At 44.9% G+C, this 27,389-nt stretch overlaps 2 protein-coding genes across 3 annotated transcripts; both read right to left on the minus strand.

Annotated features, from left to right (window-relative positions):
* Positions 1-4,750: 4,750 nt before the first annotated feature.
* dpm3 (dolichyl-phosphate mannosyltransferase subunit 3, regulatory) lies at positions 4,751-6,027 on the minus strand. Its single transcript, XM_084032160.1, has 2 exons — positions 5,981-6,027; positions 4,751-5,761 (listed from the first exon to the last, which is right to left on the minus strand). Exon 2 carries the CDS (start codon positions 5,716-5,718, stop codon positions 5,440-5,442), a length of 279 nt encoding a protein of 92 aa, XP_083888286.1. The 5' UTR covers positions 5,719-5,761; positions 5,981-6,027; the 3' UTR covers positions 4,751-5,439.
* A 10,713-nt stretch (positions 6,028-16,740) lies between these two features.
* On the minus strand, positions 16,741-27,215 carry trim46b (tripartite motif containing 46b). Of its 2 annotated transcripts, none has more exons than XM_084032805.1 (12): positions 27,055-27,215; positions 24,663-24,924; positions 24,275-24,464; positions 23,766-23,964; positions 23,230-23,376; positions 22,891-22,986; positions 21,971-22,224; positions 21,661-21,782; positions 21,216-21,554; positions 19,651-19,880; positions 18,876-18,943; positions 16,741-18,110 (listed from the first exon to the last, which is right to left on the minus strand). In XM_084032805.1, the coding sequence occupies exons 1-12, from the start codon at positions 27,145-27,147 to the stop codon at positions 17,654-17,656; spliced, it is 2,457 nt and encodes an 818-aa protein (XP_083888931.1). In that variant the 5' UTR covers positions 27,148-27,215; the 3' UTR covers positions 16,741-17,653. The 2 variants fall into 2 exon arrangements, with proteins under 2 accessions (XP_083888931.1, XP_083888932.1); XM_084032806.1 differs by lacking the exon at positions 27,055-27,215 and adding an exon at positions 26,262-26,484.
* Between the last annotated feature and the right edge of the window lie 174 nt (positions 27,216-27,389).

Raw genomic sequence — 27,389 nt, forward strand, 5'->3', positions numbered from 1 at the left:
AAGTGTTGCCATGTGAGCTTTAGCGTGTGAAGCCTCACAGCTGCTAGCAGGAGTCTTGTGGTTTTGGTGCTAAAACCTTCCAGGAAATCCAGCCCATTTCCCCTTTTTTGATTAGACCTGAAAGATTTCCACGATAACTCAGATAATATCTGATACTGCCTTTATCTCTACCTTCGTGGCGAGCCTCCACCCTGAGCTAACCAACCCCCCCCACCAGTCTCCAGCCCACCAAACATGCTCATCTGTTGCATGACAAGCCATTGTTCCCGTCTCTCCTTTCCCAGGGGAGCTTTACGGCCGTGACAGTAAAAACAGCTGTAGCACCAAAAACTGGTGCCGCTGGCCTCGCAACTCCCCGATGTTTTCAAAAGCGCGGTCATAAATTAGGGCCGGCGGACAGGCCCCCTTAACCGCCCGACCCCTAAGAAGAGGCTCCACTGAGTATCCGCTCGTCAAGAGGAGACAATTCTTTTTATTTACGCACTCGTTCGGCATACCAGCTTGAGTAAATGTGGACAGCAAGTGTGAAACCTTTAACGCTGTAGTAAATGTTTGAGGCAGTCGGGAGTTAATCGGAACAAATGTGAGGCTACAGAAAACATCCTGAGGGCAGTGTTTCCACAGGCCGAGAAGAAGGAAAATCTATTCTGTTTGCGTAAGATTTTTAAAGCCCAATTCGTTGATCAGAAACTTTACAAGCGCTCGCAAGGACGCCGTGAATCAAAATCTTGGAGTATTGGGAATATAATCAAAGCAGACAGAAATGCTTCGAGGCAACATTCTGTATAGTAGAGTGTATATTAAATCAACCTCTGTTTGTGCCTCTCATGTATTACCATTAAATTATAGTCATGCCTAGAAGATTGTTTTACATCTATAGCTGCCTGAAAGTATTTCCAGAATCCTCAAAGAGTCCTTCAATCATCTGGAGGATATTTATTTATTTATTTTTTACGTCTGCTGCATGATGAAAAAGATTGCTCTCCCGATTCTCAAGCTGATTGCATATTTCCAATCTGGGCCATCAGAAGTGACACATGTCCTTGCTTTCTCCAACTTTTGTACCATATAAGAACACATAAACACATTATTCTTGCATTAAAGTGATGATCCAATGACACTCTGATGATCACTAGAGGCAAATCGAAGTGTGATTGTTTCATGCTGTATATTTGGGCCACGACTATTCGGGACATCACGGATTGGATGGATTTAAAGGCAATCGCTTGTGAAACTGCAGTGATAGCGGCACTCAGTGGCTCACTTTGGTCTCATTCTGTTGGTTGTAATCTATAACCACTACGCTAGATGCCACCAAATCCTACAAACTGTCCCTTCTACTGCTGTCTAACTTGAAAAATTGGTAAAAAATATTTTGCAATATGCAGCATTTAAGGATTCTGCAAATCAGCAGTAAACGTTGAAGAAACCTCTGTTTTTTTATAGCTATGTTAGCAGCATGGATCTGTGGATACCGATTTTGGTCTGTAGGTCCAGACATTTTAGCGCCACCATCAGGTCAAAATTAGAATTCGTCCAATATGTTTGGTTAATGACTAAATACCAAATATCTGCATAACGTATGTTGTTTTTAATATTATATACATGCTTAACATCAGCATGTAAGCATCGTCTTTATTATGTTTGTGTGCCGATGTTAGCATTTAGCTGAAAGCACCACTCATGAGCCACTAGCATGGCGGCAGTCTTTTTAAAAGATCGCAGTTCCAATATTTCTGCAAAACGAGTGCTTGAATATAAAACAATACACGAGGGGGGCAAAATGCGGCTATATATAAAATCAAACATTTCCCAACAGGCAGAAAAAACAAGGCATTTATCAATTTATTGGGCATCAGCGTTTAACTGAGCGAGAAACAAGCCAACATTGTAGAACTGTCAGGAGGCAATGAGACGCAGCGAGAGCAGAATCCACAATTCAGTGTAGCTTCGGCACGGCCAGCTGGTCTGTCTCTGCGTCTCTGGTCTGAGTCATGCCTCACTATCAGCAGGACGACAAGTCCCTGTCTGCCTGCTAGCCTGTGTTATACTGGGAAGAGCCAGGAGTATCTGGCGTACGAGGCCTGTGGGACGTTACCTAATGTTATTGTAGCTATTTGTAGCATTTATAAGCTTCCATGCCCTAGAACGGAGCTCCCGGTGTCCTCTAAGTATCAAAGCAGCTGTTTGTGAGCAGCCGAAGAACAATAGGCTAACCCATGAGTGATTTTTCTAACCTCTTTCACATCGTTTTTAGTCAGCGATGATGCACTGCCTGCTCGGATTAAATGTTGGTTTTATTGCAGCGGCATGTTTGGAAGCTCCTTTCTTCTCCCTCCCTGCTTTGGTGCCTGTAAAGCTTCACATGACAGCAGGGTCAGACGGGGCTGATGGGAAGGAAGCGACTTGATGATACAGATGTCTGAACCTCTGGGTCAATCGGGATACATTTTGGTGCCCTGCCTCCACCAGCGGTCGGGGTGTGGTCTGCTCTTCCTGAAGTCCTCTCACACACTCTGTTTCATGGCCTTTCGTCTTGTTCCAGCTCCATGCTCTGGTTTCCTGTCCGTGACACTTAGTCACTTTCCTTTTTTTCCTCTTCTGTCCCTTTAAACCATCCTCATCCTCATCCTCTGTAGCCATCCACCGCCTGTCTTGATCCGCCACTTTCGTCAATCTCTCATCTCGCAATTACTGTTGTTCACTCAATTTTCTCTATCTGGATCAAATCTCCATCTCTTTTAGCTCTGGACCTCGATTACTAGCTCCATTCTGTGCGTCTCTAGATGGTTTTGTGGTTTTGCTGTGAAATGTGTGGGTGGGGGAGAAAAAAAGTCCTTTTTTTTTTGCACAGAAAAATGATAACCTATCATTTTTCAGTTTTGGTTCTCAGCCTGTCGAGATGGATTTGCTCCTTGGAGTGTCACCGAGTGTCTCCAGAAATGCTTTTTATAGTGTGTTAAGGTCTCAGTGGGGCCACGTTTGCGGGCACAACCTCGTGGCCCGCCCCCTCTCGCTGTCTGCGTCCCCATTAGGTTTCCTCCTGTTTTTCAGCTCCTCGCCCAATTTATCTGACGCCTCTCACCTTGTCACTTTGGAGCAGAACAGGAAGAACATTCTGTGCACATTTGTCATCTTTCTCAGCCTGTCAAAGACAGACAGAGCAATTATAAAAAAAAAAAAAAGTGTGGCTAAGTGGCTCTCATACCCCAAAACCAGAAAAAAAAGAAGAAAAATCGAAGCGAGGGGATCTTGAAGTCGCCACATACGTACATATACTTATATATATATATATATATATATATATATATATATATATATATCACTGAGGAATGTTAGATGACTACAGAACTTACCATTTTGCAATACAAGAACAGATAAAAAATGTATATGATTCATAACAAACAAGCTTCATATCTTCACTGTGAAAAACAACTGGATGCCAACTTTTGTATTATTTCAGGTCAAGTTAAGGTCATCTTTTTTTTGCTCAAAGTGATCCAGGTGATATAAGTAATGATATAATGGGTGAAGACGGTGTGAAGGTTTGATTCCTGCGGCTAAATATGAAAGCTCATTAACGCAAGGAAAAGAAAAAAAAAACACTCATGGTACATCAAAAATCTTGACAGGCGGAGACGCAGAACTGCTATGCAATCATCATTATGGATCTTCCTCAGTGCTTCGCCTTACTGTTCTCTATCAGATACAAGCTCTCTTGTGAACGCTGCCACTCAGCAGACAACAGTGGTGCTAGTCATCTCATGTCTGTTACAAATTAAATGCATGGGGATTTAAAAAACAAGAAAGAAAAACAGATTTTGCTACATGTCTGTGCATCAGATTACACTGAATTACACTCACTATCATGTAAAGGGCTGCGTCCTGGATGGATTTATGTTATGTTTGAAATAAGGGATTAAAAGGAAAAGGCACAACAATACTTTCACTGTATACACACACACTGTATATGGTTGGCCTAATCTGATTTATACCTTATAGTCTGATAGCCTGCAGGATAAAAACAAACAGATGGATGTCTTCAAAGTACGATTTTGGGAGAATGATGACAAAGAAAAGCGATTAACTATTTTTCACATGTGGTTAGAAGTAAGAACATAACTGCCTACCGAGGGGAGCCTTTGGTGTAATTGCCAAAAGTAGAAGATTTGCTGGTAAATAACAGGTTGCCTTTCATCCAGTCTGCTCTTGCAACAGCTTGCAGACATTCATGGGGGGGGGGGGGGGGGGGCACAACAGGCAGCGCTTGCACACAGAGAATTGCCAACTCTCTTTTTGCATTTGTTCTGAAGTTATGGGAACTCTTGGAACCCTATAATGATGCCTTTGGCCAGGCTATGCTTTGTTTCTACCCAGCGGGAACTCACTGAAAATGAGCATAGGCAGCTTTTTTTAAGGCGCACACACAAAAGAACTGTAGTCGCCAACATCACATCAGTGCAGGACTACATACTTTGCCTACATTCTTCCGATTGGCGAGGGAAGAAAAGGACTTAGTGTTTAAAACATATTTCATGTTGTCGACTCCAATGTGGCACAAAAGAGATCCGTCTCTCGCACAGAGGGAGGCATTGAAATGTTGATATAAAGCCCTCAGGCCATGTGGGTTGGAGAAGGAATGCATCATATATGCAAGCACTCATGCACATACTCGCATACCTCCTGGCCCGAAACGAAACCCCCCCCACCCCACCCCACCCCGACCCACAAACACATCTGTACGCAGAAAAACGGAAGAAAAATAGACTCCAATTTAATTAAGTTCAGCAATAGCCACAGGGCACATGTCGGAAATTGGACAATGGAATGTACACTTCTTTATAGATAAAATCTAGTCCATCTTTACAGGACAGCAACAATCTGCAGACACACAACGCGGTCGACGCCGTGTGGGAATATTTTCGGTGTGAAATCCCGCTGGTAACGGTCTTGAATGAGTTTGTTCCGGTGTGACCTTCTGGTTGAATTTGTTGGCATTTCAGTGATGGGCGACTTGTCAGAGATGATAATTTAGCAGACCAGCGACTCTCAGAGGTTTTGAACTCTGAAGATTCGGACAGTGGGAGTAGCTTCTTATGAGGTGTGTTGATATTATTACATAGCATTCAGTTACACCTTTAGGAATATTTTATTTTACAGTGCAAACTGTAGTGTGTGTTGTGACTTGTAAGTAACCCAGAAATCATCCATCGGGCCATTAATTCTAATTTCCTGAAGCACGTTTTCAATATCTAATCTGAAAGACACTGAATAGAAACAATGCTGCATAAATGGTCGATATGATTGATGTTCAGTAAATAAACAGATGAGGATGTCAGTTCACACATCCTAAAGAATACATCCACGCGGTGTTGTGTGTGTGAAAGTAGTCCGTGCGTCCCTTTCAGTCAAAAGTTTCTACATAGTCTCTCTCGAGTTCTACATCTTTAATCCCTTCTTCCTCAAGTCCTCTCTGGCTTCTTTGATCTGCTGCTGGAGCTCCTTCGCCGCCTGATCACAGTCATTGAAGGTGGCCACCCGGTATCCCACCGTGGCCAGGGAGTAGCAGCCGAATGACACCAGCAGGTAGAGGGGCATCGGCCAGGCCACCTCTCTGTACGTCTGCGGCAGGCTCAGGTCCAACAGGTCGAACGAGACCAGAGCCCAGACTGCGACCACCACCGACACGCCGAACAGCCATTCCAGAAGCTTCGTCATGACGAGAGCCGCGGGGATTCCAGGTGAGCAGCCGGAAAACAACCTAAAAGAGGAACGGACGGCGTTATTTATTTCAATTAGCTTAGCTTTAGCACACCAAAGTAGCACCGCGTTAGCTATGTAGCGTACGTCACAGCACACGAGGAAGACAAGCAGCGGGTAGACAACAGGAATAAAACACACGTACGAGAGCAAAAAAGAGACACGATTCACTCTAGAAGAGCATTTCGTTCAATAAACCGATTTAGAACGATGTGTTTACCTCCCCAAGTCCACCTCAGCTCAGCGCAGGTTTATGACGTAAACCGCGATGGCTTATGGGAAATGCAGTCACTGCCGTGTTGCTACAGATTTCCCAACAATTCTACTGAATTAATGGAATTTTCTTGTTTGTTTGTTTTAAATGTCGTAATTTAAAAGCTTAAATATCCATCATTATTAAGATTAAGGCCTCAAATATATTGAAAACAAAACTAAAGTTAAATTATTCACGTTTTTTTAATGAGTTAACAATGATTTTGCATGTTAATAATAAAGCATCTATCTGTCTGTCTGTCTGTCTGTCTGTCTGTCTGTCTGTCTGTCTGTCTGTCCGTCTATCTATCTCCGTCTATCTATCTATCTGTCGGTCTGTCTGTCTGTCTGTCTGTCTGTCTGTCTGTCTCTCTATATTAATATGTATGTATGTATGTATGTGCGTATGTTATTATGTAGTACTTCTGTATATTATATATCCTGTTTTGTTGTGTAGTTAATGACCACTGAGAAGAGTGAGAAGACAGCGGTGAAAAAGATTAATGACTACATTCCCTCATTATACTCCTCAATAAATCTCAATGTTGTTGCTGTCTATGTTTTTCATTAAAACGCTGCCCTAGACTGTAGTTGGATGTATTAACAACAGCAGACACCCTGTCAGCTCAGAGACTCAAAACAATTTGTTTCAACTGCGTCCATAATGAGGCCCCCAGTCAGGCTTTTAACTCACATTAGACCTTTAACAGTTTCTCTGTGCCATCCTCTTAATTTAGAAAAGCCATTTTGAAAATTAGTTTACCATTAGTACTTGCTGAAAGCCATCCATAAATACTAATGTTATTCCAAAGAGAGGAATCCAACAACAATTTCATTAGGGGCCTCGGGGAGCACACAGTTGTTTTGATCTCAGTGTCTCTGTTGGTGCTCTGGGGCGCTCCTTTCATTCAGGGAGGTGAACTGTCCAGGTGCAGAGGGCGCAGACCTCTCCAGGGTGAAATCAGGAGGAGTCAGAGATGTAAACATCATTCAGCCAGCTGGGGGAGAGGGACGCGCTAAAGAGCCGCTGAGAAATAAACATCATTCTTCGGGGACAAATGGAGAGTTATTCTTAGGATGGTGGTGTTTATGTTTGTCTGCACCAGTGTTAATAGTGTAAGTGACGATCTGTGCGTCTGCCAGAGGGGCGAGCTGTTACTTCTGTTTATGGCGACTGTTATATGCAAGACTGGAAGATAATCAGGGTTTATGTCTGTTAGCTGAAATATAAATCTTGAGATCCTGAAATCAACAATTATCTTTCCAAGTCTGCACAATGTTGTTCAAAGATGCTTTATCTTGTGAATGGCTTTGTGTAACAGTCACGATATATGCTCAGGCCGAAATGACCGTGTTTAGTGATTATTTGAATTTCCTTACAAGAAGCTGCAGCACAAAAAGCTGCACCGTTGATTGATATGTTGCTAGTGTTTATTAAGCTCTTGTTAATCGAATAATTTAATCTGAAATCTCCGAAAATAATGAAAACTGTTTCCCAGCGCCCCAAGGTAACATCTTCTCATCCACGAGATAAGACAGAGATGTCTTATATCCGGCTTAATGACTCAAATTATAAAAATGAATTATCGAAATCACTTAATTTTCTGTGAATCCTATCATCCTATAATTTCCTATGCAATATATTATTGCTTAAAGGTGGAGACTCAGATCTTCAGCATCACATTAAATGAAAGTGTTGACCCCATGTTGATCAACTCAAAACAGCCTGCAGCAACTTGCTCCACCTAATAAGACGTGATATGTTACACAGAAGGTCAGGCTCCTCCATTGCATCGACGGAATAGACTGAACCCGAGTGGGACATGCTGCATTGTTGCACACACCGTAGCATGTGCTGCGTCCGGCCTGTGTCGCCTCGGTACGAGCGGCGGTGTGACGCTCAGTGGGAACAGTCGGGCCGGTTTTTCTCAGTGTGTCTCCCTGCCAGCTCCTGTTCCGTTCCAGTACTCAGGAAACCTGTGCTCCAGCCGAGAAGGCCTGGCAGACACAACACAACAGCCTGTGAGCGGGAGGGGCATCGAAACTGAGAAAATGAGAGAAAGAGAGTGAAGCGGTGACAGTGGTTACCTTCGATAAAGCACCGGAAAAGAGAAAGTGGGGGATTTCGAGGTTGACGGGGCGAGAGCGAGAAAGCTGAGAGGGCCAGAAATGAAAAGAAAGGGGATGACTGAGTATGTGGACGAAAGAGGAGAGGGCAACAGAGAAAAGGGGGAGCAGACAGGGGAGAGGGGTTTAGACTGGGAGGGTGGGGGGGTGAAATCAGGGGATTTGCAGGTGCAGCTTGAACAACCAATGACCTTAATGGTGCATTAAATCCAGCTGTTGCTTATCCAGACTTTTCTTCAATCCCCCTAACACCTTCAACCGCCCGATGGACCCCGTGCAGCACCGCGGTTCCCACAATGGGGAGCGAGTGAAGCGGCGCGAAGGCCGAGGGGACGAGAAAAAAGAGCGCGGAGACAGTGAGCGATTGGCGGAGACGGGAGCGATGGCAGAGGAGATACCCGATCCTCAAGGGCAGAAATAGGAGTGGCTGTGTGACTCCATCAACGGAGCAAAGATAAGGCGCACAGATAAAACAGGAAAAGTGGTAATGGAGAGTTGTTGACTCTATCTCTCTGGCTTTGTCAATATTAGTAGAGTGAAAGGAGCAGATAAGCATGTGTGCTACTAAAGCGCTATATAGGGATTAAGATTCAGCTCGATAATAATTGTGTAATATGTGGAGTTTGTGAAGCAAGAGCTGGGGAGAGAGAGAGTGCATGTACTGTCAAAGTGTTGTTTAAGATAACAATAGAGCTTGTACTCAAAAACAGGAACCCTCTGTTTCCCGAGCTGGAGACCTTAGCTGTGTGTTCTGTTGTCATTAGATGTGAGTGTAGATGTGTTGTGGGGAAAGGAAAGCGTGACTAAAAGTTACGATGTCGTCGCTGGTGGGAGAGAGAGAGAGAGAGAGAGAGAGGTGAGTTGAGCCTGGCCAAAACCCAGCTCTTATCTTTAAAGGTTTTTGCTGTGAAATGTTGGTCTGGAAAGAAATGAAATCGTCTGGCAGCTAAATACCAGAACAATAAGAAAACTGTGTGAGGCGAAGAGGCCACCTCTCAAAAGTCCTCGACCTGGAGTTAGGAAAGAATGACCTGCAGGCATTTTAACAAACAGCAAAGGCCGAAAAATTAGATTCCCCTCTCACCATGGCGACGCTAGCGCTGGCAGCTTGTAGCTAACGGTGCTAACGGAGCAGCAAACATGCTGACAGAGCTAACGGTGTTTAACGGAGGGGGAACCGCAGCTTCCGTGACCGGACGGCGTTATCAGCTGTAAGCGGCGTTATGACAGCAGTGCAGAGCGGCGACCATGAGCTAGCCAGAGCAGCACGCTGCCATGCACTTTAAGTACACGGCTGCCCACCCAGCTACGTCAACAAAGAAAGGAGAAGCTCAGATAACAACACAAACAGAGGGAGAGCGACTTCATTCTCTGCTCAGGTAGAAATCACTCCGATATATATTCACTTAGCAAATAGCTGTTTAATGCTGTATAAATGCTCTGAAGGTCATTATTATTAGAGCAGCAGATAACAGAAATACTTTTTGTTTGTTGGATTCTGGTTGATTCAGGAGAAATTGTTGCCACAAAAGAAATCCCATAATTTCCTAGTTCGACAATCTAAAGCACTGACCAGTAACAGAGCTCTTTTTTAAGTCTTTGGAGGCCAATTACAGCCTCAAGTCTTTTTCAAATCTCACCTTTTGTAAAAAGAAAAAAAAAAGGCTGGAGATAACACATCTTCAGCCAGGCTTTGGCTGAGAAATTGTTCTATTAAAAGCCATTTATTTATCAGGCTCCACAACTTGTGCATGTCTATCTCCTGTATGTGCTTGCATGTATCTGAAGTCTACGTGTGTAATGAATAATAACAACCTAGCGTTAATATTTAATTTCCCCAGTGAGGGATTAATAAAGTATCTCCTGCACAGAACACACATGAGACGTAAACATGATTACCTCCCGTCATGAAATGCCCCACAAATATAGAGAAAGCACTGTGATATTAAATATAATATAATTGAATTTTTTTTTTTTACATTGCTGAGAATGCATGAGCCTAATATTTGCCTTCATAATTAAATATGCATCTTGCATAACTGCAGGATATGTAGCCATGCCAGGTCTGATTTTTTTTTGTGTGACTCATGTCTGACAGTCTCAAGCTTTGACTAGTTGTTTGTTCTCCTGAACGGTTGGGGTTCTGTTCTATTATACTTCCAACTTGAACCGACCCCTGGCCCTTTGTGCCCGGACAGACCATGTTGAGTGAAGCCGAGTTTGTAGGAAGACTTTACAAGAGGGCTCCTCCTGACAGGTGAGGTGACCCCCGAGTCAAACCAAATACAGAGATGCAGGGTCCCGAATTCAAAGCAGGGCTGCCCCCGAAGTTTTTCCACGTAGATTAGCACGCTGCTCACAAATATCCTTGGGCCAAGATCATCCGTGGACAGGGAGAGTCTGTATTAAATTGCAGAGATAATAGTTGTGAGACCCCTGCGCTACTTAGGGCCCTACTTAATGAAGTCTTGGGCTACTCAAGTGGGTGTAAGGTCAGAGTGTGGTCAAGTGTGACCAGTCTGAACCATGTGAGGATAGCACTTGTCTTGCCCCCGCCGCCCCGGAGTAAAGACACGCACCTGTTTCTGCTGCTGTGACGACCGCAGTGAAACGCTCGCTCTCTCTCTCCACCCTCTCAATGCTGTCCTAATGAATCTCATCACACGGCATGTGTTTGTCCTACTAGTGCTTTGTTTGTTGACCTTTATAAGACGTCATTACTTATTATCTTCATGGGTTGTGTAATTCTGCCCCCTAACTCCCCCCCCACAATATGTGTGTCTGATCAAATGCTTCTTGTCAGTGTAACGGCCATTAACAATGAACAACGGGGCATAAGCTTGATGACGTCCCCCTCCCCACATATATCCTCTCCTCTCACCCCGGAACACAATGTCCTTTAGCATTACCATTATTGACAGTGGAACTAATTGGCACATGGTTATGGAAGTTCCCCCCGGGCCATTTTAAATTGGACTGCACAATTTCCTCCAACATCTGATAGGCGAGCCTGCGCACGGGACCCGGGGAGGTATTGATTATAAATGTATTAATGTGGGTCAGCGCTGTGTACTCAGCATGGGGGCGAACGATGTGGGGCTCTATGTCTAGACTAGAACAAACCGACTTCATCTTGCGCTTGCATAATGGATGGTAATGGGAGAAAGAGTGTGGTTCTGTCCCGGGAGTTTTATCCGCTCGCTGCATCGTTTTGCTCCGGTAAATGCACACAGGTGTGAGGGGGAAGTAGCTACTGTATAAGGGGGGATCTGAGGGCTGTAAACCATCAGGAAGACGACATGTCTCTTGCCAATACCACGTTGATTTTGTGGCAGACATTGCCCAACTTTATCGCCTCATTTCACTGATGTAATGAAGGGGCTCCGGAAGAAAATGGGGCCATGCATTAGATGGGCGAACAAGCCAAACTAAACATGAAGTTGCATACGAATGCTCATTAAGTCCAGTCAGCATCACTGCCTGCACATAACATGTTGCCTTTGGTCTGTCATTACGCAGCCGATGTCCCTTCTTTGCTCCGCCAGATCGGAGCCGACGTTCTGGGGCTGAAGTCGCGTTGCTTTGCACGATCGGAGAGAAATCATGTGGGTTCAGTCGCGCGTCAATAGGCCGCCGATTGATCCTACCGACTAATTACAGTGTGGGTTTTGCATTCAAACAAGCCCCAGAGTTAAATGACCGGGGGGCCGTATATCACAGATAATCAATAACGGCCATTTGAAAGGTGCAGCCACTTATTCATTTCACAATTACAGATCAGTTTGGGAATTGGAAACGCACAAATCCACTGTGCGTTTGTCGATGCCGTCGCGACTGTCATTGACTTTATGTTGGAAATGCAAAAGGTCAAGGATTATGGATTTGTGGTGGGCAGTGGGTAATACCCTGAAAGCTGATTGTGGCCGCCCCCAGGCAGGCGTGGCTGTCTGTCAGTGCCCGTAAATTAAGTTGATTAGGTGAGACTCCTGCTCTGTGGTCCTGTCTATCTCCTGCTCTGGACACTGGCTATATTGTCCCCCCCCCCTCCCCCACACACCCCCTAGCCACCACCCTGCTCGTTCAACCCAAGACAGCGACTGCTTGACCTCTTAGAAATCTGACCCCGAGGCTCCTTGCTTCTCCCCCAGGCACCTGCCAACCTTTCACCCCTTCACTGCGTGAGCATCTGGAAGGTGAGGAGGGACAGACGAGGAGGCCGGTGTGGGCTGGTGTGGAGTCCTGACACGGTAACAGATAGGACTATGGACTTGTCAGACTTCAGAGGCATGGTCAGACTGTTTTTTTTCTCTTCACGGATCAAATACCAACCTCCCCCCTCCTCAGCTTCACGTTCAGTATCTGTCGTTACACGTCTGTCTCCTTTTCCGTCTTTGTTTCTGTCTTTCCCTCCGTCTGTCTTTTACTCCTTTCTTGAACTGTACACAGACATCATGCAGGCTGTGATGTGTGCACAGCTGGTCTTGACAGAGCCGTCCAGGAAACGTGTGGTTTACAGATCCCCTGTTGACACACAGATTTGACTTGCCTTTCACTTTTCAGAGACCCTGGAATTTTAACGGTGCATGGGGCTATTGAGGTCCAACTCAGCACGTTTGACCACGGTGGAAAACCACTCAAAAACCGCTGCGTCTTGACTTACTGAGTCACTGAATGGATATGTCACATAGTACATAAAGCTCCATCAAAAAACCGTGGTTTCTTACCACACGTGCAGCGGCCCCACACCTGCTCACACCATTTGTTACAAAGAATTTTATATCATTAGTCTCGGTAAAATGCTATTCCACACATCGGTTTTATGGAAACAATAATATCCTAGGTACAGGCAGAGTGTAAAGATATATATAAAAAAGACAGATTTTTATGGTTTCTAAAGGATAACATTCCCACATTTCAGACTGTAGTTAAACCTTCTTTTATTCTGGCTGCTTGGAGGCAGCAGAAGCACAACATCAACAAATCATGAACTTTTAAAGGGTAACTTTGGTATTTGCGCTCTATCGTGGAAAGGAAATAAATAAAACCTTTTTCTTTTGAAGTTTCGCTTAATCCGATCTTTTATTTTTTGGTCAACAGTGGAAATGTTGTAGAGCGAAGTTCTGGTGTTGTCAGAGTTTGTTGTGTTAGAGGACAGAGAGTATAGCTTAGTGTTATCTTACAGAATTCCAATGTCATGGCTGATATGGATGCGTGGTGAGATTTCAGAATTTCTCTGAGAGAGACTTGACTTTAAAAGATAACAGACCGGATCTAGGGAAAGGTGAAGAAAAACATTTTATTTCTCCGTTGGGCTCTTAGACACAACATAACCTGACTCTGTCAGTGGCAAAAAAAAACAATCACTTAGTGGACGTACACGGATGATGACTAGTTGCCCCGAGCGATTGCATTGCAGCCCATTTAGCGGCTGCTGTCGGCAGGGTTCTAGCTCAATACTCGACCAATTTAAAAAATTGTTAGGGTCATTTAGGGCCCTATTTAGAGTCTAAAGTGCATGACGGGCGTCGTCCAACTCCACTTTTTTGAGAGTTAAATGGTGCATATCTGGGTGAAAAGTGGTTGTATTTAGTCTCATAATAAATAAAAAAGTGTGTTTTGGGCAAAACATGAATGAAACCAATCAGTGTCATCTCCCATTCCCTTTATAAACCAGGTAAGTTTAGCACAGCAACGGGAAAGGTGAGGGAAACAGCCAGGAGTGGTGAGATAGCAGCACCTCCAATAAAAAAAAAAACACTTTATCTTTTTGTACGGATTAAACAAACTAGATTTAACATGTTGATTTCTGAGGCTAACCGGTTCCTCTATGTATGCTAAGCTACGCTACCTAGCTACAGGCCATTAATGAACAAAGCGGCATCGATCTCGTCATAACTCTGACGTCCTAAAATGTCAAACTATCCTTGTAACGTAGCCTTCGATGTCACGGGGAAATCTGATTGTCCACTTGTGCACTGTATGCAGGGTGATTGACGCAGTAACTACACGGTCATTGCATAATACTCGTTGCATCATTAAATGGAGAAAACAAAGTGCGGGACACAAATCCAATACGGGAGGATATGCCACATGGAGTGTAAATGTTAAAGTGAATTAGCCCCCGTGTCTTCTCTCACAATTGCAGTGCACTAGGTTACAGTATGTGGCCATATGGGCTCTGTCTAGCATTACTGTCACCCCTCATTTATTATAGTGAGGGAAGACGGCCCTGCCATGTCCCTCAAATCCTCTTAGCCAACATTTAGCTGATTGATTTCCCCCCCCCTCTTCCACCTCTATTCAGATTATCAATGAGATAAAAGCAGGAAGTTGTGTTTTATTAATGCTGCTCGGTCTCATGGGTGGACGGCCGAGAGAAAGGGAACATAAATGTTTCAGCAGCGGCCGCGTCTGGAAGAATAATATCAAGTCGGCGTTATTAAATTTAAAGGCAGAGCAAACCGAGTATAAGAAATGTATGACGCGCGCTTGATTCGATCGCTTCAGAAATAAGCGGTTACACGTGGAGACGGAGAAAATGAAGAGTCGTCGCCTGATTGTAATGTCGGGGTTTGAGCTTATGAAGGTGAATAATTAATCTACCTCCATGAAATGAAAAGTCCCCCGCTGTAGAGTGTAAGTAGAGGCTGTCATAACCAGATTCATCGTATTCTGGTCTTTTTTTAAATTATTTTTATTTTATTGCACCCCCCGCCTACCTAATTCCTACTGCAGGCGTCCACCGCGGAGATCCACGATAATGGTTTCGACTTAGCAGAATAGTTTCAAGCAGGTTCCCCCCATAAACAACGTGTTCCACTTCGGGCTATAGAAACCACGTACAAACAAATCAGGTCTTGAACATGTGGTTTAGCTCCATGCTGTTTAAGACAGTTGGGTTAGCGGATTCCAACAGACTTTGTCTATGTGTTCTCCAGATGGCACCGCACGCAGATTGTATACGGGCCCTTTAGATCCTTCGTACATTCAGATGATTCCCAACCCCCCAGCCTCTCCCACTGAACTATACTAAATGATGATCATGGAGATTATGTATTGGTAATTCCTGCCAGCTCTTTAAGAGAATGCCCATGCTGTGTGCTTAATTCTCAGTGGAGGGATTATGCAGACCCCATACATGTGGTGTTGTGGCTGCATACCTCCAGTCAGACTAAACCCAATCTGTTACAGATTTGAAGTAAAGAAGAGAGAGGTGCAGCGAGCTCAAGGGGGTGGGTGGAGGCCCGGTGTCGTGCTGTATCCATGCCTTTACAGTACATTCCACTTCTTCTATATCATGGGGGATCAGAGCTAAAGCTCCCTTTGGAGGCCGTATTTTTATCTGCTCGTATTAAAATGTTAAAAAAGAACCTTGGCTTGTGTCAAGGCTGTGCACTCTATATATTTTTTATTCTTGATTCCTTTTTATTTTCCCTTTGTGGTTGAGACAAACTCAAATCCCTCTACGGTTCCCCCTTGAATGTTGGTCCAATTAAACACACATGTGGATTTTCATATTGAAGCTCATAAAAGGTAAATGTCAGCGATTTACATTACATTTACATAAGGAATGCTAAATACCTACACATGTGAGGTGTTAATATCACTATCAAAAGCAGATGGTCATCACTGTTCATTATTCTTATCCGAGGTGTTTCATTGAGCCAGAAACAGGCACGAGTCTGTTTCCCATTTTAATATATAGGGATTAGCCAGTAGGTGGCGCCCTTTGTGCTTTATCAAACTAAACTCATTTTATATTCAGAGGCTGTGTACTAAAGAGCAAGCATCTCAAGTCTGCAGTTATGTGCACTTTTTTTATTGCATGTGTGTAAACAATAAAGTTTGATTCACAGCCATTCCTATACATAAACCCATACATTCATATAAGAGACCTTTTGGCAGGAATGCTATTCTGTCGAGTTTAAAACTTGGCCTGAATTGTCTGGTTTCGCTGTATGATCGTCGGCCAACATGTGTAAAGGTTTGTGTGCCGTTATGAGTCATTTATTAGCGTGGCTATCAGTGACTATCAATCAAAGTGTGACAAGGCATGCATGGTTATAGTTACAGTTTTGTCAAATAATCATCCCTCTTTTTTTAATATCATTGGCTCATATAACCCCTTTTATCTTACATCATACACAGTACCTTTAAAAAATATATATATAAAATTAACTTTAAGCAAAACCAGCAACTGTACTGTTAATTGAGAACATAATAACAAATAAGCAAGTGATGGATACTCCCATAAACACAAGTGATCCAAAATGCAAATATGTTTGAATTATAGGAGATTTGGGAAACAATGCCAGATCTTTACAGCACATTTCGAAGTCTATCCCTGCCAAATATTTTATAAAGAAGGACTCTGGAAAAATGGGTCCAGTTATTTTTCTTTCCCACAGAATATTCTGACCATTACAATAGTGGCAGTGTGTTAAGAAGCGGGTTGAGACCTCTCTGGTGTTCTATGTCTTGCTGCCCCCTAGTGGTGAAACTGTAAGTAGGAAAACTGGATGGAAAGGAAACTACAACAAACAGGAGGCTGCAGAGGTTTGGAATTTAAACAATTTGCATTTATTCAGTGTTCATTTCATTAATCCATTTTTTTTTTATTTTGCAAATATTTCTGCCAGCAGGTGAAGTTTACATGGATTTAATCTGCTAATAATTTCATAAGAAGCACAGCTCATTAACTTACAATCAAGCGAGGTCCGAAAAAATATATATAATTGTTTGCAAAGAAACAACTTTTTACTGTCAATGAATCAATGCTGTTATCAGTCAAACCACACATGCACCCATGAGCAAAGGGAAGCAAACACACGCACACACACACACGCCTACACTTATCTAAATGTTATTTATTTGAAACGCACAAACAGCATCACAGAAACTAGTGATTAGCTGTGCAGCGGAGGTATAATTGGAGCGTCTAATTACAGTGTTGCTTCATTATTCCCCTCTATCTCAAATGTACTACATTTACATCCCAGAAAAACTTTGGTTTGGGGATCATAATCGGTCAAATTTGTGTGGTTAAACACAAGTTTAGCTATAGATGCAGTAAAATAGTTGAGGGCTGTTTTCATTTTTTTTTACTCACATAGTGTTTATATCTTTAAAACGTAAGAGTTGTTAAGCTTAACATCAAGGGCAAAGAATAACAGAGGGGAAGCTTCTACAGGGAGGACGACATTGTGTGGTGCTGGATCTACATTAGCTTTATAAATGTATGCAATATAGCCTGGCTACAAGCGCAAGCATCAACCATATAATTACATACTAAGTGCATTACAGAAGCAATAACTCTTGCAAAACTGCACATAACAAAAATGTAAGAAACTTAATTACATTGCATATTTGTTGCTATAGAAACATTTTCTTGTACAAAGAAAATTAAATACAAAAAAAAAAAGTCGCTGAGATGTCTAACTTTCCGCTCTAGCTGAGTAAATACTTCACAATTACCAATTACATTCCTAATTACCATATGACCTCAGGTCAGCCGTCAGTTGTTATTTAAACCAGAGGCACGGGGTTGGATGGTTACCCTTCTGACCGGAGTCTGATCCGCATTGCGATTGGCTACCAGCTCCTGCAGCTGCAGCGCCCCTCCGCCGATGAAGCAGAAAGCCGGGCACACGGGGCCGGAGCAATCCACGTGACCTTCCCACAGAGGTCGCAGGGAGTGGGCATCGTAGAAGGTGACGCGACCCTTCTCAAAGTCAAGGCACACACCGAGCCGGGGCGGCAGCGGGTAGGTGAGGCCTGTGGGTGAGGAATGGCCGTTGCCATTGCTGATGGGGTCTCGGACACCGTTCCCATGGCTACTGTGGTGGTGGTGGTGGTGGTAGTTGTGCTGGGGCAGGTAGATCTTCCCCATCCCCATAGTGAGGAAACAGAATGGTGGAGCAGAGTCCAGGGCATCCTCTGCCCCGCTGTCATGACCACTGTCGGGGTCGTAGCTGGACGGAGAGAATACAAATTAGTATGAATGAGGCAGGGACGTCAGCAGCATTTGATATGTGGGGGGTCCTGTTTAGGCGGGGGTCTGGGGGTCCTCCCCCTAAATATTTTGCAATTAAGTAGATGCAATTTCCCACATTCTGGTGCATTCTAACATGGGCATAGCCACCATGTTAGCCACCATATATACCTTAAAAAAAAAACTCAGTGCCTAGCCTCGTACTGACCTCCCCGCACATCACTGCTAACAGGTCAGAGCACTTTCCCCTGTACCAGAATGATAACGTGCAGAGCCAGAACTTTCTGTTCCGTTGACACAGCCCTGGTAGACCCGCATGACTACATTTCCCCAAAACAGCCCAGCAGTTTACCGTTTAATTGCCACTGGTACGCTGCCAGATCATTTGCGTTGCTATGTGCCTCCAGCCTTTGCTTACCAGCCTCTGTAACCGGCACCTTCCTTTTGGACTTAAGATTTTCTGCCTCACACTTTGGACCGTTTGCCTGTTTCGGACTGCTTTCCTGGTTTTGACTGGTTCTTGTTTTCATACATTTTCATATTGGGATCTGGAGAAAAATCCCTGAACTTTGTCTGCGTTTGGGTCTTATACCTGTTGCTACATTCTCACCAACTGTGAGAAAATTCTATTTCTTCCAATGTTGATGTTTTTCTTATAGAAGTAAAAAGTAGAATATTTCCACCTGAATGCGGAAAAGTAGAAATACCCAAGTAAAGTTCCTGAACTACTACTTTAGGTACTCACCGGGGACTGGCCATGTCTTGTGGAAGGTGAAACCACTCCTGTAGTTTAGATTCCAGACCAACTCCCACCTGTTTCCAAAAGAAGACATTTGTAATAAACTATTTATTCTGTAGCACATCTTCACATATCAATTGATCTAGTTCTCCGTTTCCTCATTTGGTTCTTTTAAGGGGAGAAGAAATACAATGAAGCAGATCACCTGAGTTTTAAATTGTTAAAATATAATACCAAAGGATGTTAAAACTGTTTCTTATATGGTCAGAAATATTGAAGATTCTCAGGAAAAACTTGAAACCAAGCCTTCCACATACTGGGCAGGGAGTATTTTAAATAACTCATTGAATTGTGGGAGCAAGAAGCTCAGCTATGGCAGAGACGCCAGAGGCAGCGTCTGATTTTCGGATTTTGAGAAATCTTTCTCAAAATGAATGCCTATCTAAAATTATTTATAGGATAAGGAGTTAATGTTAGGTGTATTTTTTGGGGAACAAGTTGTTCAGATTTTGAGATTTATTTAGTAGACTCATTTCTAGACTCCAAGGCAAGTTTGAGTTTGTGTAGTTATTGTTTCGTGTAATTTATTTTGATGGAAGTGTCAATGAATGGCATTCTGTAAATTACCGAATTTTCCATTTTAGGGAGAGTTAACGGTTAACGGTAAAGATGGACATCATGGACATCAACTGCAGATTTTTTTCTTACAGTGTACTATGTGGTATTCAGTTAATAAAAGATTAACTGATTCTCGATGGCTATACTACTAGAATATACTCACCTTTACGAGGTAGGACCCAGGCTCCACTGAGCATGCCCAGTAGTGCCGTCCCTGTGTAATAGCCACATCCCCCACCAGAAGGTCTGAGGTCAGGTGACAGGAAGTGAGGGCGTGGTCGGCGGCCTGCAGCAGGGAGAGACCGGGGACGCTGCGAGCGCAGCGCTGCTCTTTACTGACCACCAGCCGGTCAGCATGGAGACCCCAGCGAGAGTCCAGGTAGAAGTTGAGCACTGGGAGGGGAGAGAGGACACGGCGGAGAAAAGGAAAGGGGAGGGTTGAACAGGAAGAGAAGGGTCGGGAGGACAAAGAGACAGGTGCATTCAAAAATGACATAAATTGGCTTTAGTAGCAACGGGAGAAGTTTTGCAGGCGACGGAGGGAAAGTGGTGCAGATTTACTGTCCGAAAGCAGCGAGGAGACGAGAAAACGAGGAGAATACGAAGCAACTGAGGGGAGATACTGGGGGGGGGGGAGGAACAGAGAGCAAGCATGCACCTCCTCTTAGAGGCACTGGAAGAGAAAAGCACGCTCGTCTACAAATTGATGACTCGGGGAGTAAAATACAGAAGGTATCACAACGAAGCTCTGGCTTTGGGGAGTGCAGATCTTTTCAAAAGGAAGTACGATTCACAGCAGGAAGGAAAAACAGCCTACGGGGACACAAGGAAGTAAAAAAATCACTTGGCTTAACCATTTAAAAAAAAAAAAAAAACAGGATCCGAACTCGATCCATGTTGTTAAGCCTCGCGTCTTAACAAACTGCAAACCTCATCAGCGCTCTGGCAGATCTCGTTATGCAGCGGGAGGCAGGGAGGGTGAGAAGGGGTCTAGATGGAGGTGGAAGAACAGAGGATGCATGGGATGACCACAACGAGGGGGGGGGGGGGGGGGGGGGTACAGAGGATGGGTCAAGAGGCGTGAATGCACTTCTTACGTTCCGTAGGAGGCGTGGAGGTTGGCGGCGTGGTGGGAGGGGCGCAGAAGAGGATGACAAGCACAAAGCTGTGAAATGGAATTAATACACGAGAGCAAGATGACTTGAGAAAGTGAGGATATGTTGGAAGTGGTGGATGGGGGGGAAACAACATGGAAACGGGCAGAAAAAAAGAGAATGAATTATTAACTCCTTATCATGGAAACCGTATAAATAATTGCAGGTGTGAACGATGGTGTAGGAAACAAAAAGAAATGTATAAAACAGACACATTCTGGGTTTCACCCCTTCCCCACTTCCTACCCACCTACTTCCGGCAGCCTTGCTTGGACAACGGCCATCTTCGAACTCGGCCTTCATTTGGATCTCAACCACACACCTCAACAGTTTCGTGACTGTATCTTGCATGCGATGCTATTGCGGTCTCCAGCACCACATTTTGCCATGAAGACACACCGACAAACATTACCTGCCACCTGTTGCAGCTGGTATAGCATCTATCTGGGGTACTTCCGAACTAGGGTAGAGTTTGACCCCTCCTTACACCTCTTTTTTTGGGATGCGGTTTCCCCGTGGCAAAGTCAAAGCCCCTATTTGTACTTGGTAAGGAGGACGACTCTCAGACTCTCACCTGGTGCAGGCGGGGTGTGCAGGTACACCTCCTCGCTGTATTCCCCGTAGCCCGCCTTGTTGCAGCCTCTCACGCGCAGCACGTAGACGCTGTCCATCTCCAACCTGTCGATCACGGCGCTGTTCCCACTCACTTCGTCCAGTCGCTGCCAGCCCCAGCGGGCGGCTGCCAATCCTCCTCTGATCCCACCTCTGGACGCCCCTCCCGGCACCACGCCGCGGCGGCGATACTCGACGGAGAAGTGCCAGGCGGACGCAGAGTCTAGGGGCAGTCGCCAGCACAGGAAGAGCTGGTCGTAGGCAAGGGTATGCTGGGTATCGATCACCGGAGCCAGCGGAGCTGTGAGAGAAATGGTTTTCAATGCACATGAATAACTCAAATTACCATGTCGTGGTTATTCAACAATCACTATCTCCACCCTTCCTCCCATTACTCCCCTTCTCACCCTGGATGAAGTTCAAATCTGTCAGGAGTTTGAGTTCTTTGGAGACGTCCAGCTGGAAGTGTCTGAAGGATGGGTCGGCAGCCAGAGTGAAATGCTGGAGATTCTCGATGGCTTTGCTGAATCTAGCGCATCAACAAGTACAGCAGAGTTAGGGGGATAAAGTAAATAGTTGCATGTGTTCAAGTGTTAACTAGGTGTGGATAAAACCTGTTTCTGATGGGACGAACAAACAAAAACAACAACAAGCAAAGACAGTGAGACCCATTCAGTCGTGGCAGAGAGCGACGCCAAAGATAAACCAATAGGAAACCTGTTGTGAGTCTGGCGAGCCGCCTGCACGAAGCAGGGCTGGTCCGTCTCTTTGAGCAGCTCCTGGGTGAATGCCATGAGACCCGCGTGTTCCATCAGGCCCCGTCTCTCCGCCACTTGAGCGGCCAACGCCTCGCCTCGTTTCTTCCGCGCCACCTCCAGCGCCTGAGTAAGCGACGCGTGGCGCTCGGCCAGAGAAGCTGTCAGATCCCTGATGCTCTGAGCCAGCTGCTCCCTGGCTGATACGCTGTTCACCTGGTGATGCACGACACGAAGCGTCAAGCTCAGAAATGTGGGAACAGCCAACCGTCGCCTTAACGCTCGGTCCATTCAGAAAAGCCTCGCACGGAAACCATTATACCACAACAAACAGATTAAATTCATTTTTAGGCAATTCATGAATGATGCGACTCCTCCTTTGAAGCATCCATTACTGGTGTGTGAACAGATAACAATATACCTTTGCATAATTATACACGGTACAGTGATTCGTATATGATTAGTATAACTATTTATTATATATTTATTATTCCCAGATGATACTTAGCCCAGCAAATGGCATTCATACAGTTCTTTTTTAATTTTTTAAAATAAGTCTCAATCTCATCTCAATCAGCTGATGAAGGCCATCTCATGAGTTTTCAAGCATTTACAAACCGTGTTAAAGTGGCCATTAAATTCCTTGTACATGCCGTGTCATCAGTCATCAAATAAAAGTGTTTCACGCACCAGTTATGAATGCTTCGCCGGAGGAGTTATTTGCGTAAAAATCATAAAGACTTGTAGGAGAGTGTTAGTAAACACGAGTAAAAAAAAAAAAGGATCCACTGACAGGAGACAGTTTTATAGCGTTGAGCCGCTGACTGGTGTTACAGTAATTCCGTGTTCAGCAACGTTTTGTGCACCCAAAGTATTAATCACCTCAGTCTGAGTGATGGAGCTCTCCAGCTGGGTAATCTGAGCCAGAACGGTGTCCTGGTTGGACAGAATGTAGTTCATCTCCTTCGTAATCTTCTCCTGTGAAATATAAATTACAATTAAACACAAAATGTATCTGCAACAGCCCCTATTTACTGTACATCACTAGTCTGACACATCGAAAATCTGCTTTTTAGCAGCAAAACTGTGATATCATTTAGGGATATCCATCTCAATCTTGTTCATTTATACGTCTGAATACATTCTTGTGTATTAAGCCGTTCATTTTTGCAGCACATTTGGAGAAGCCCAGTCCAGACGATGTCAGGCTCAGGGCCGTACCTTCAGGGCTTGGTATGCGTGGGCCACCGGCAGGATTTTGTGTCCGGTGTGGAGGCGGCGCAGCTTGCAGAGAGGGCAGAGCAGCCGCTGACAGGACCTGCAGTAGAACTGTAGTTTCTCCTGGTCGTGCTCGGGACAGGTCAGGACCTGAGGACAAGAGCCAATAAAGTATCTGAAACACGCTTATACCTCAAAGGAGAAAGATTGGTTATAAAGCAGTATTCAACAGTTGTAACGGGCTGCTTTTACGTTGCCAGGTTGTGAAAAACCATTCACCCTTTAGGATTACATTTGCTTTATATTTGAACTCTTTAATAAATCAGTAAGAACCTCCAAGTTCTGGACAAAAAGCCCTCTATTAACAACTCCATGTATCAACCACTTGGAAGTTCATTTAGTCACGTAAATAAACTGTATTAATAACGTACTACCTTTAAGAGTTGTTAGAAACGTCTAGAACGTCTTAAAATAATTGGTTTAATCGTTGTAATTATTAATTAAGCTGTAATTTAACATTAATTGCTCCGATGGCTTACCTTTGGCCTGAAGTTGAGCGTGGGTGGGATATGTTCGTGTTGTGCCCGCGGCGTCCCCCACGGGTGATACAGCTTGAAACACTCGTTACAGAAATTGGCCCTGCAGTCGGCACAGCCCTTGGTGGCCTCCAGAGCCTGAGGAGGCTTACAGAACTGGCACATCACAGCCACACTGCCCAGACTCACCGTGTGTCTGTACCTGGTCGGTGGTGCGGAGGGAGAGTGGCAGTTAGAACGGAGAAGACTGATTTAGCCTTTTATACGTGGCTCTTTCCACCGCGATCAAATCACTTTTGAGGGAGTGAAACAGTATTGACCCGGTGATAAAGTGAACACAGCCTTTGTAGCTACAATATGTTACAGTGCACACTCTGCAGGATTCTCCAACAGCTCAGCTGCTGACTTATCTGAATTGTATGTGTTCCCCCACCCTCCGTTTTTTACGCCCAATTCATCTATTCCCGTCTTTCCATTGTTTGGAATGGAGAGTGCATTTGAGTGCCACCGACCTCTCCACTATACGCTCCAAGGTGAGGTTGCGCAGACAGTCGGTAAGGCCCTTCTCTCCCAGCTCCACGTCTTGACCGCAGGGGACACAGGGGAACATCATCACCAGGGGCGGGCCCTCCTTACGCCGCCGCCCCGGATACGTCCCGTATCCCGGAGACCGGGGCATGGAGGGCGAAGGCGGGTGCGGACCTCGAACCAGAAGAAGAGAAGCCAGTTATGAGCAGACATATTGTACATATACCGTATATTGGTTGTAGTCTGACAGTGAAAGCAAGGGAAGGTTTAGGTTTAATCGCATGATTTAAACTTAAATTTGTATCCACAAAAGACAGATATCCCTTCGCAACAGAAGGTGTTGGTTTTACAAAATGAAGAAGTATTCCAAACCTGCCCGCAGGACGCGGTCAATGGGTCTCTGCTCCGCTTTAGGTGCAGGCCTTCGGGCCTGACGGGGGGAGCGGGTGTTGGGCGTGGAGGCCGGGGAGTTCGGCTCTGGGGGAAGATCTGGAGGCGGGTAGCCGTTGGCCACCAAGACCTCCGAGGCACACATGAGGCAGACGCTGTGCTGGCATGGCAGGACCACGGGCTGTTTGACGATGTCCTTGCACACGGTGCAGTGCAGCTCTTGCTCCAGGCTCTTCATGTTGGACTGTCGGGGGGGGACAAAGAAGCGACGGGGTTACTATCTGCACGTGTGTGAAACGAAATGTGCACCATTAGCCAAATGTTTCAAAAATCAAACTTTGTATGAACGTGAAAATTTGGATTTAAATCAATAATGATATGATCAAAGAATACGTACATATCTAGGAATAGGAATCTGACCAAGTTGACCAGTTTTTGATAGTCGGTGTCATTGCATACATTTCATCCATTAACCCTGAGGAGATTCAGCCTCATGGGAGATAAAGAGACTGAATTGAGAGAGAGGTGCTGTCCCAGATGTTCAGCATAGGGCATCATTCTCTCTCTTAAATATGGATAAAGGCCAGGCGTTAATTATTCAACCTCTGCATGGACTGAATCCCTTAAAACTGCAGCCCTGCACATGAACTCTTCAGAGTGTGTCACAGTCCTGCTCAAGGACATGAATTGGACAGAAAAAGACACAGCACAGCCTTCACACCACAACACTACAAATAATGAGACTGCCTCACCGACCCGTGACCCATTTCCCCACACTGCTACGTGTGATAACGGCTCAGATTTAGTGTTCAGTCAGCATTTCTACCTGCTTTCGTTTGCTTTCATGGATGCCCTTGACTCACGACCTCAACCCACAGACCAAAACTGTTGCAGGGAGGCAGCAGGCTACATCACTGACACCACGAGTTAACTTCAAAACCAGGACAGAAGGGGGGGGTGTCACTGTGTGATGGGATGGGATGGGATGCAGCACATCTTATAACAGCACACCAGACACCAACGTTGACATCACTGTGGGATCTGAGCACATGGATGCAGAATCCAGTAGGGACACTGGATCATATGCAGTACGTGTCCCGTTGATTTTAAGCTTCAGCTGGATGAAAACTCACACATAGATATACAAGTTGATCAATCGAAGCAATATCTTCCAAGTCAAATAATATATCTAAAAAAAAGGAACTGAAATAACAGCATGCGGACTGACTCGTTTCCCAGATGAGACAGAATTAGACCCGTGGCCTACTGAAGCGTTGCTTTGGATTAATTGGATTCCTCTAGATTACCCACATCCCCCCCTCAGTGCAGCACAGTCGCTCTGTGTCATTCTCCAATGTCAACTCCGGCCTGCCCTTCTCTCCTCCAGCAATGTTTGGCCCATCGCAGGGCTATTTTTTTCATGCTATTGCTACACCAGCAATGGCAGAGCCTCCATATGTACCACGCCAGACTGCGGGGCTTGCTGTACATCCATCTCAAATGGATACAGTGCGCCACTGCTAATGCGGGGAGCCCGCACGAAGGCGTAAAGAAGCAGGCGATGCGGCAGCGCATCCTTACCTTCACCTGGAATCTGGGCGCCATGGCAGAAGACTACGCGTGCGTTTGCAGCATCGAGATGCGCGTCGCTGGAAAAGAGGGGAGTGGTTTGAGGCAGGACATCGCGAGCAATGAGCCCCCAGCGCCGGCAAGATGGGGTCCGGAGGAAAGCACTACGGTGGCTGATGCGACAGATACACACATCCTGCTTATTTCTCGTACTGTTTTAATGTGGTAGCCCACAACCACGCTATGTGTCTAAAACCCCATCGATGCTACAAGCAGCACCCACCCCCCCCCCCCCCTTCCTTGCCTCAGCACCATCCGAAGCTCCTGCATCCCGTCTCCATAGAAACAACCATCCCGTAAGCCCTCCCCCCTCCTCTCCCAAAATAAATGTGTAATTTCAGGCTGCACCCACACATTTTTTTTTCTTTTTTTCCCAGCTTTATCAAATGCTGGAAATATGAAGTTATATAATCACAATAAAACGCCTTTCTTCCATTTCCGAGGAGGAATTGAGCTCCAGTCTGGTGGACCGAGTAGTTCTGCTCCTCCGTTATGAAAGCCAGGATAGCCAATATCTAATGCTATTTTAAAATGTGTTTCCTTTTATTACAGCCTCTCTCATCGGTGAATAAACCAGTACTGAATGCCCATTTTACAGAAAGGATGCGGCAGGTGAAACACGGAGACCATCCAGGCTTTTCTTCGTTTAAAATGGGCTACAGGCTGTATAATAAGATGTTTGTATTCTGTTTTATAGCGTTATCTGGATATACATCCAGTGACAACACAGACATATCATACTCACGCTGATACGAACCAATGCTTCCATCGTTGATGTGGCTGTTTTTAAATCCATCTCTGCCATTTTAAGAAAAAAGCCACCGCCTGGTTTCATCATCTGGATACAAACCGCGAGGAATCTTGGCCATACACCATATGGTACATATCAAGAATACTCCTCGGTATAAAAATCACTTTAAAAAATCGTTACCGTGTGTTAAATTCCACTTTTTTTCTTATATATTTATGATTTTTCAAAATAGACTCGATCTGGATGTTTTTACGCACGCCAAACGAGAGAAAAATGGCTGAAAATCATCACCTTCTGATTCTGAATATGAAGATGAAGACACCTATGTC

Source organism: Eutrigla gurnardus (genome assembly GCF_963514095.1).
Source record: "Eutrigla gurnardus genome assembly, chromosome: 17".
NCBI lineage: Eukaryota > Metazoa > Chordata > Actinopteri > Perciformes > Triglidae > Eutrigla > Eutrigla gurnardus.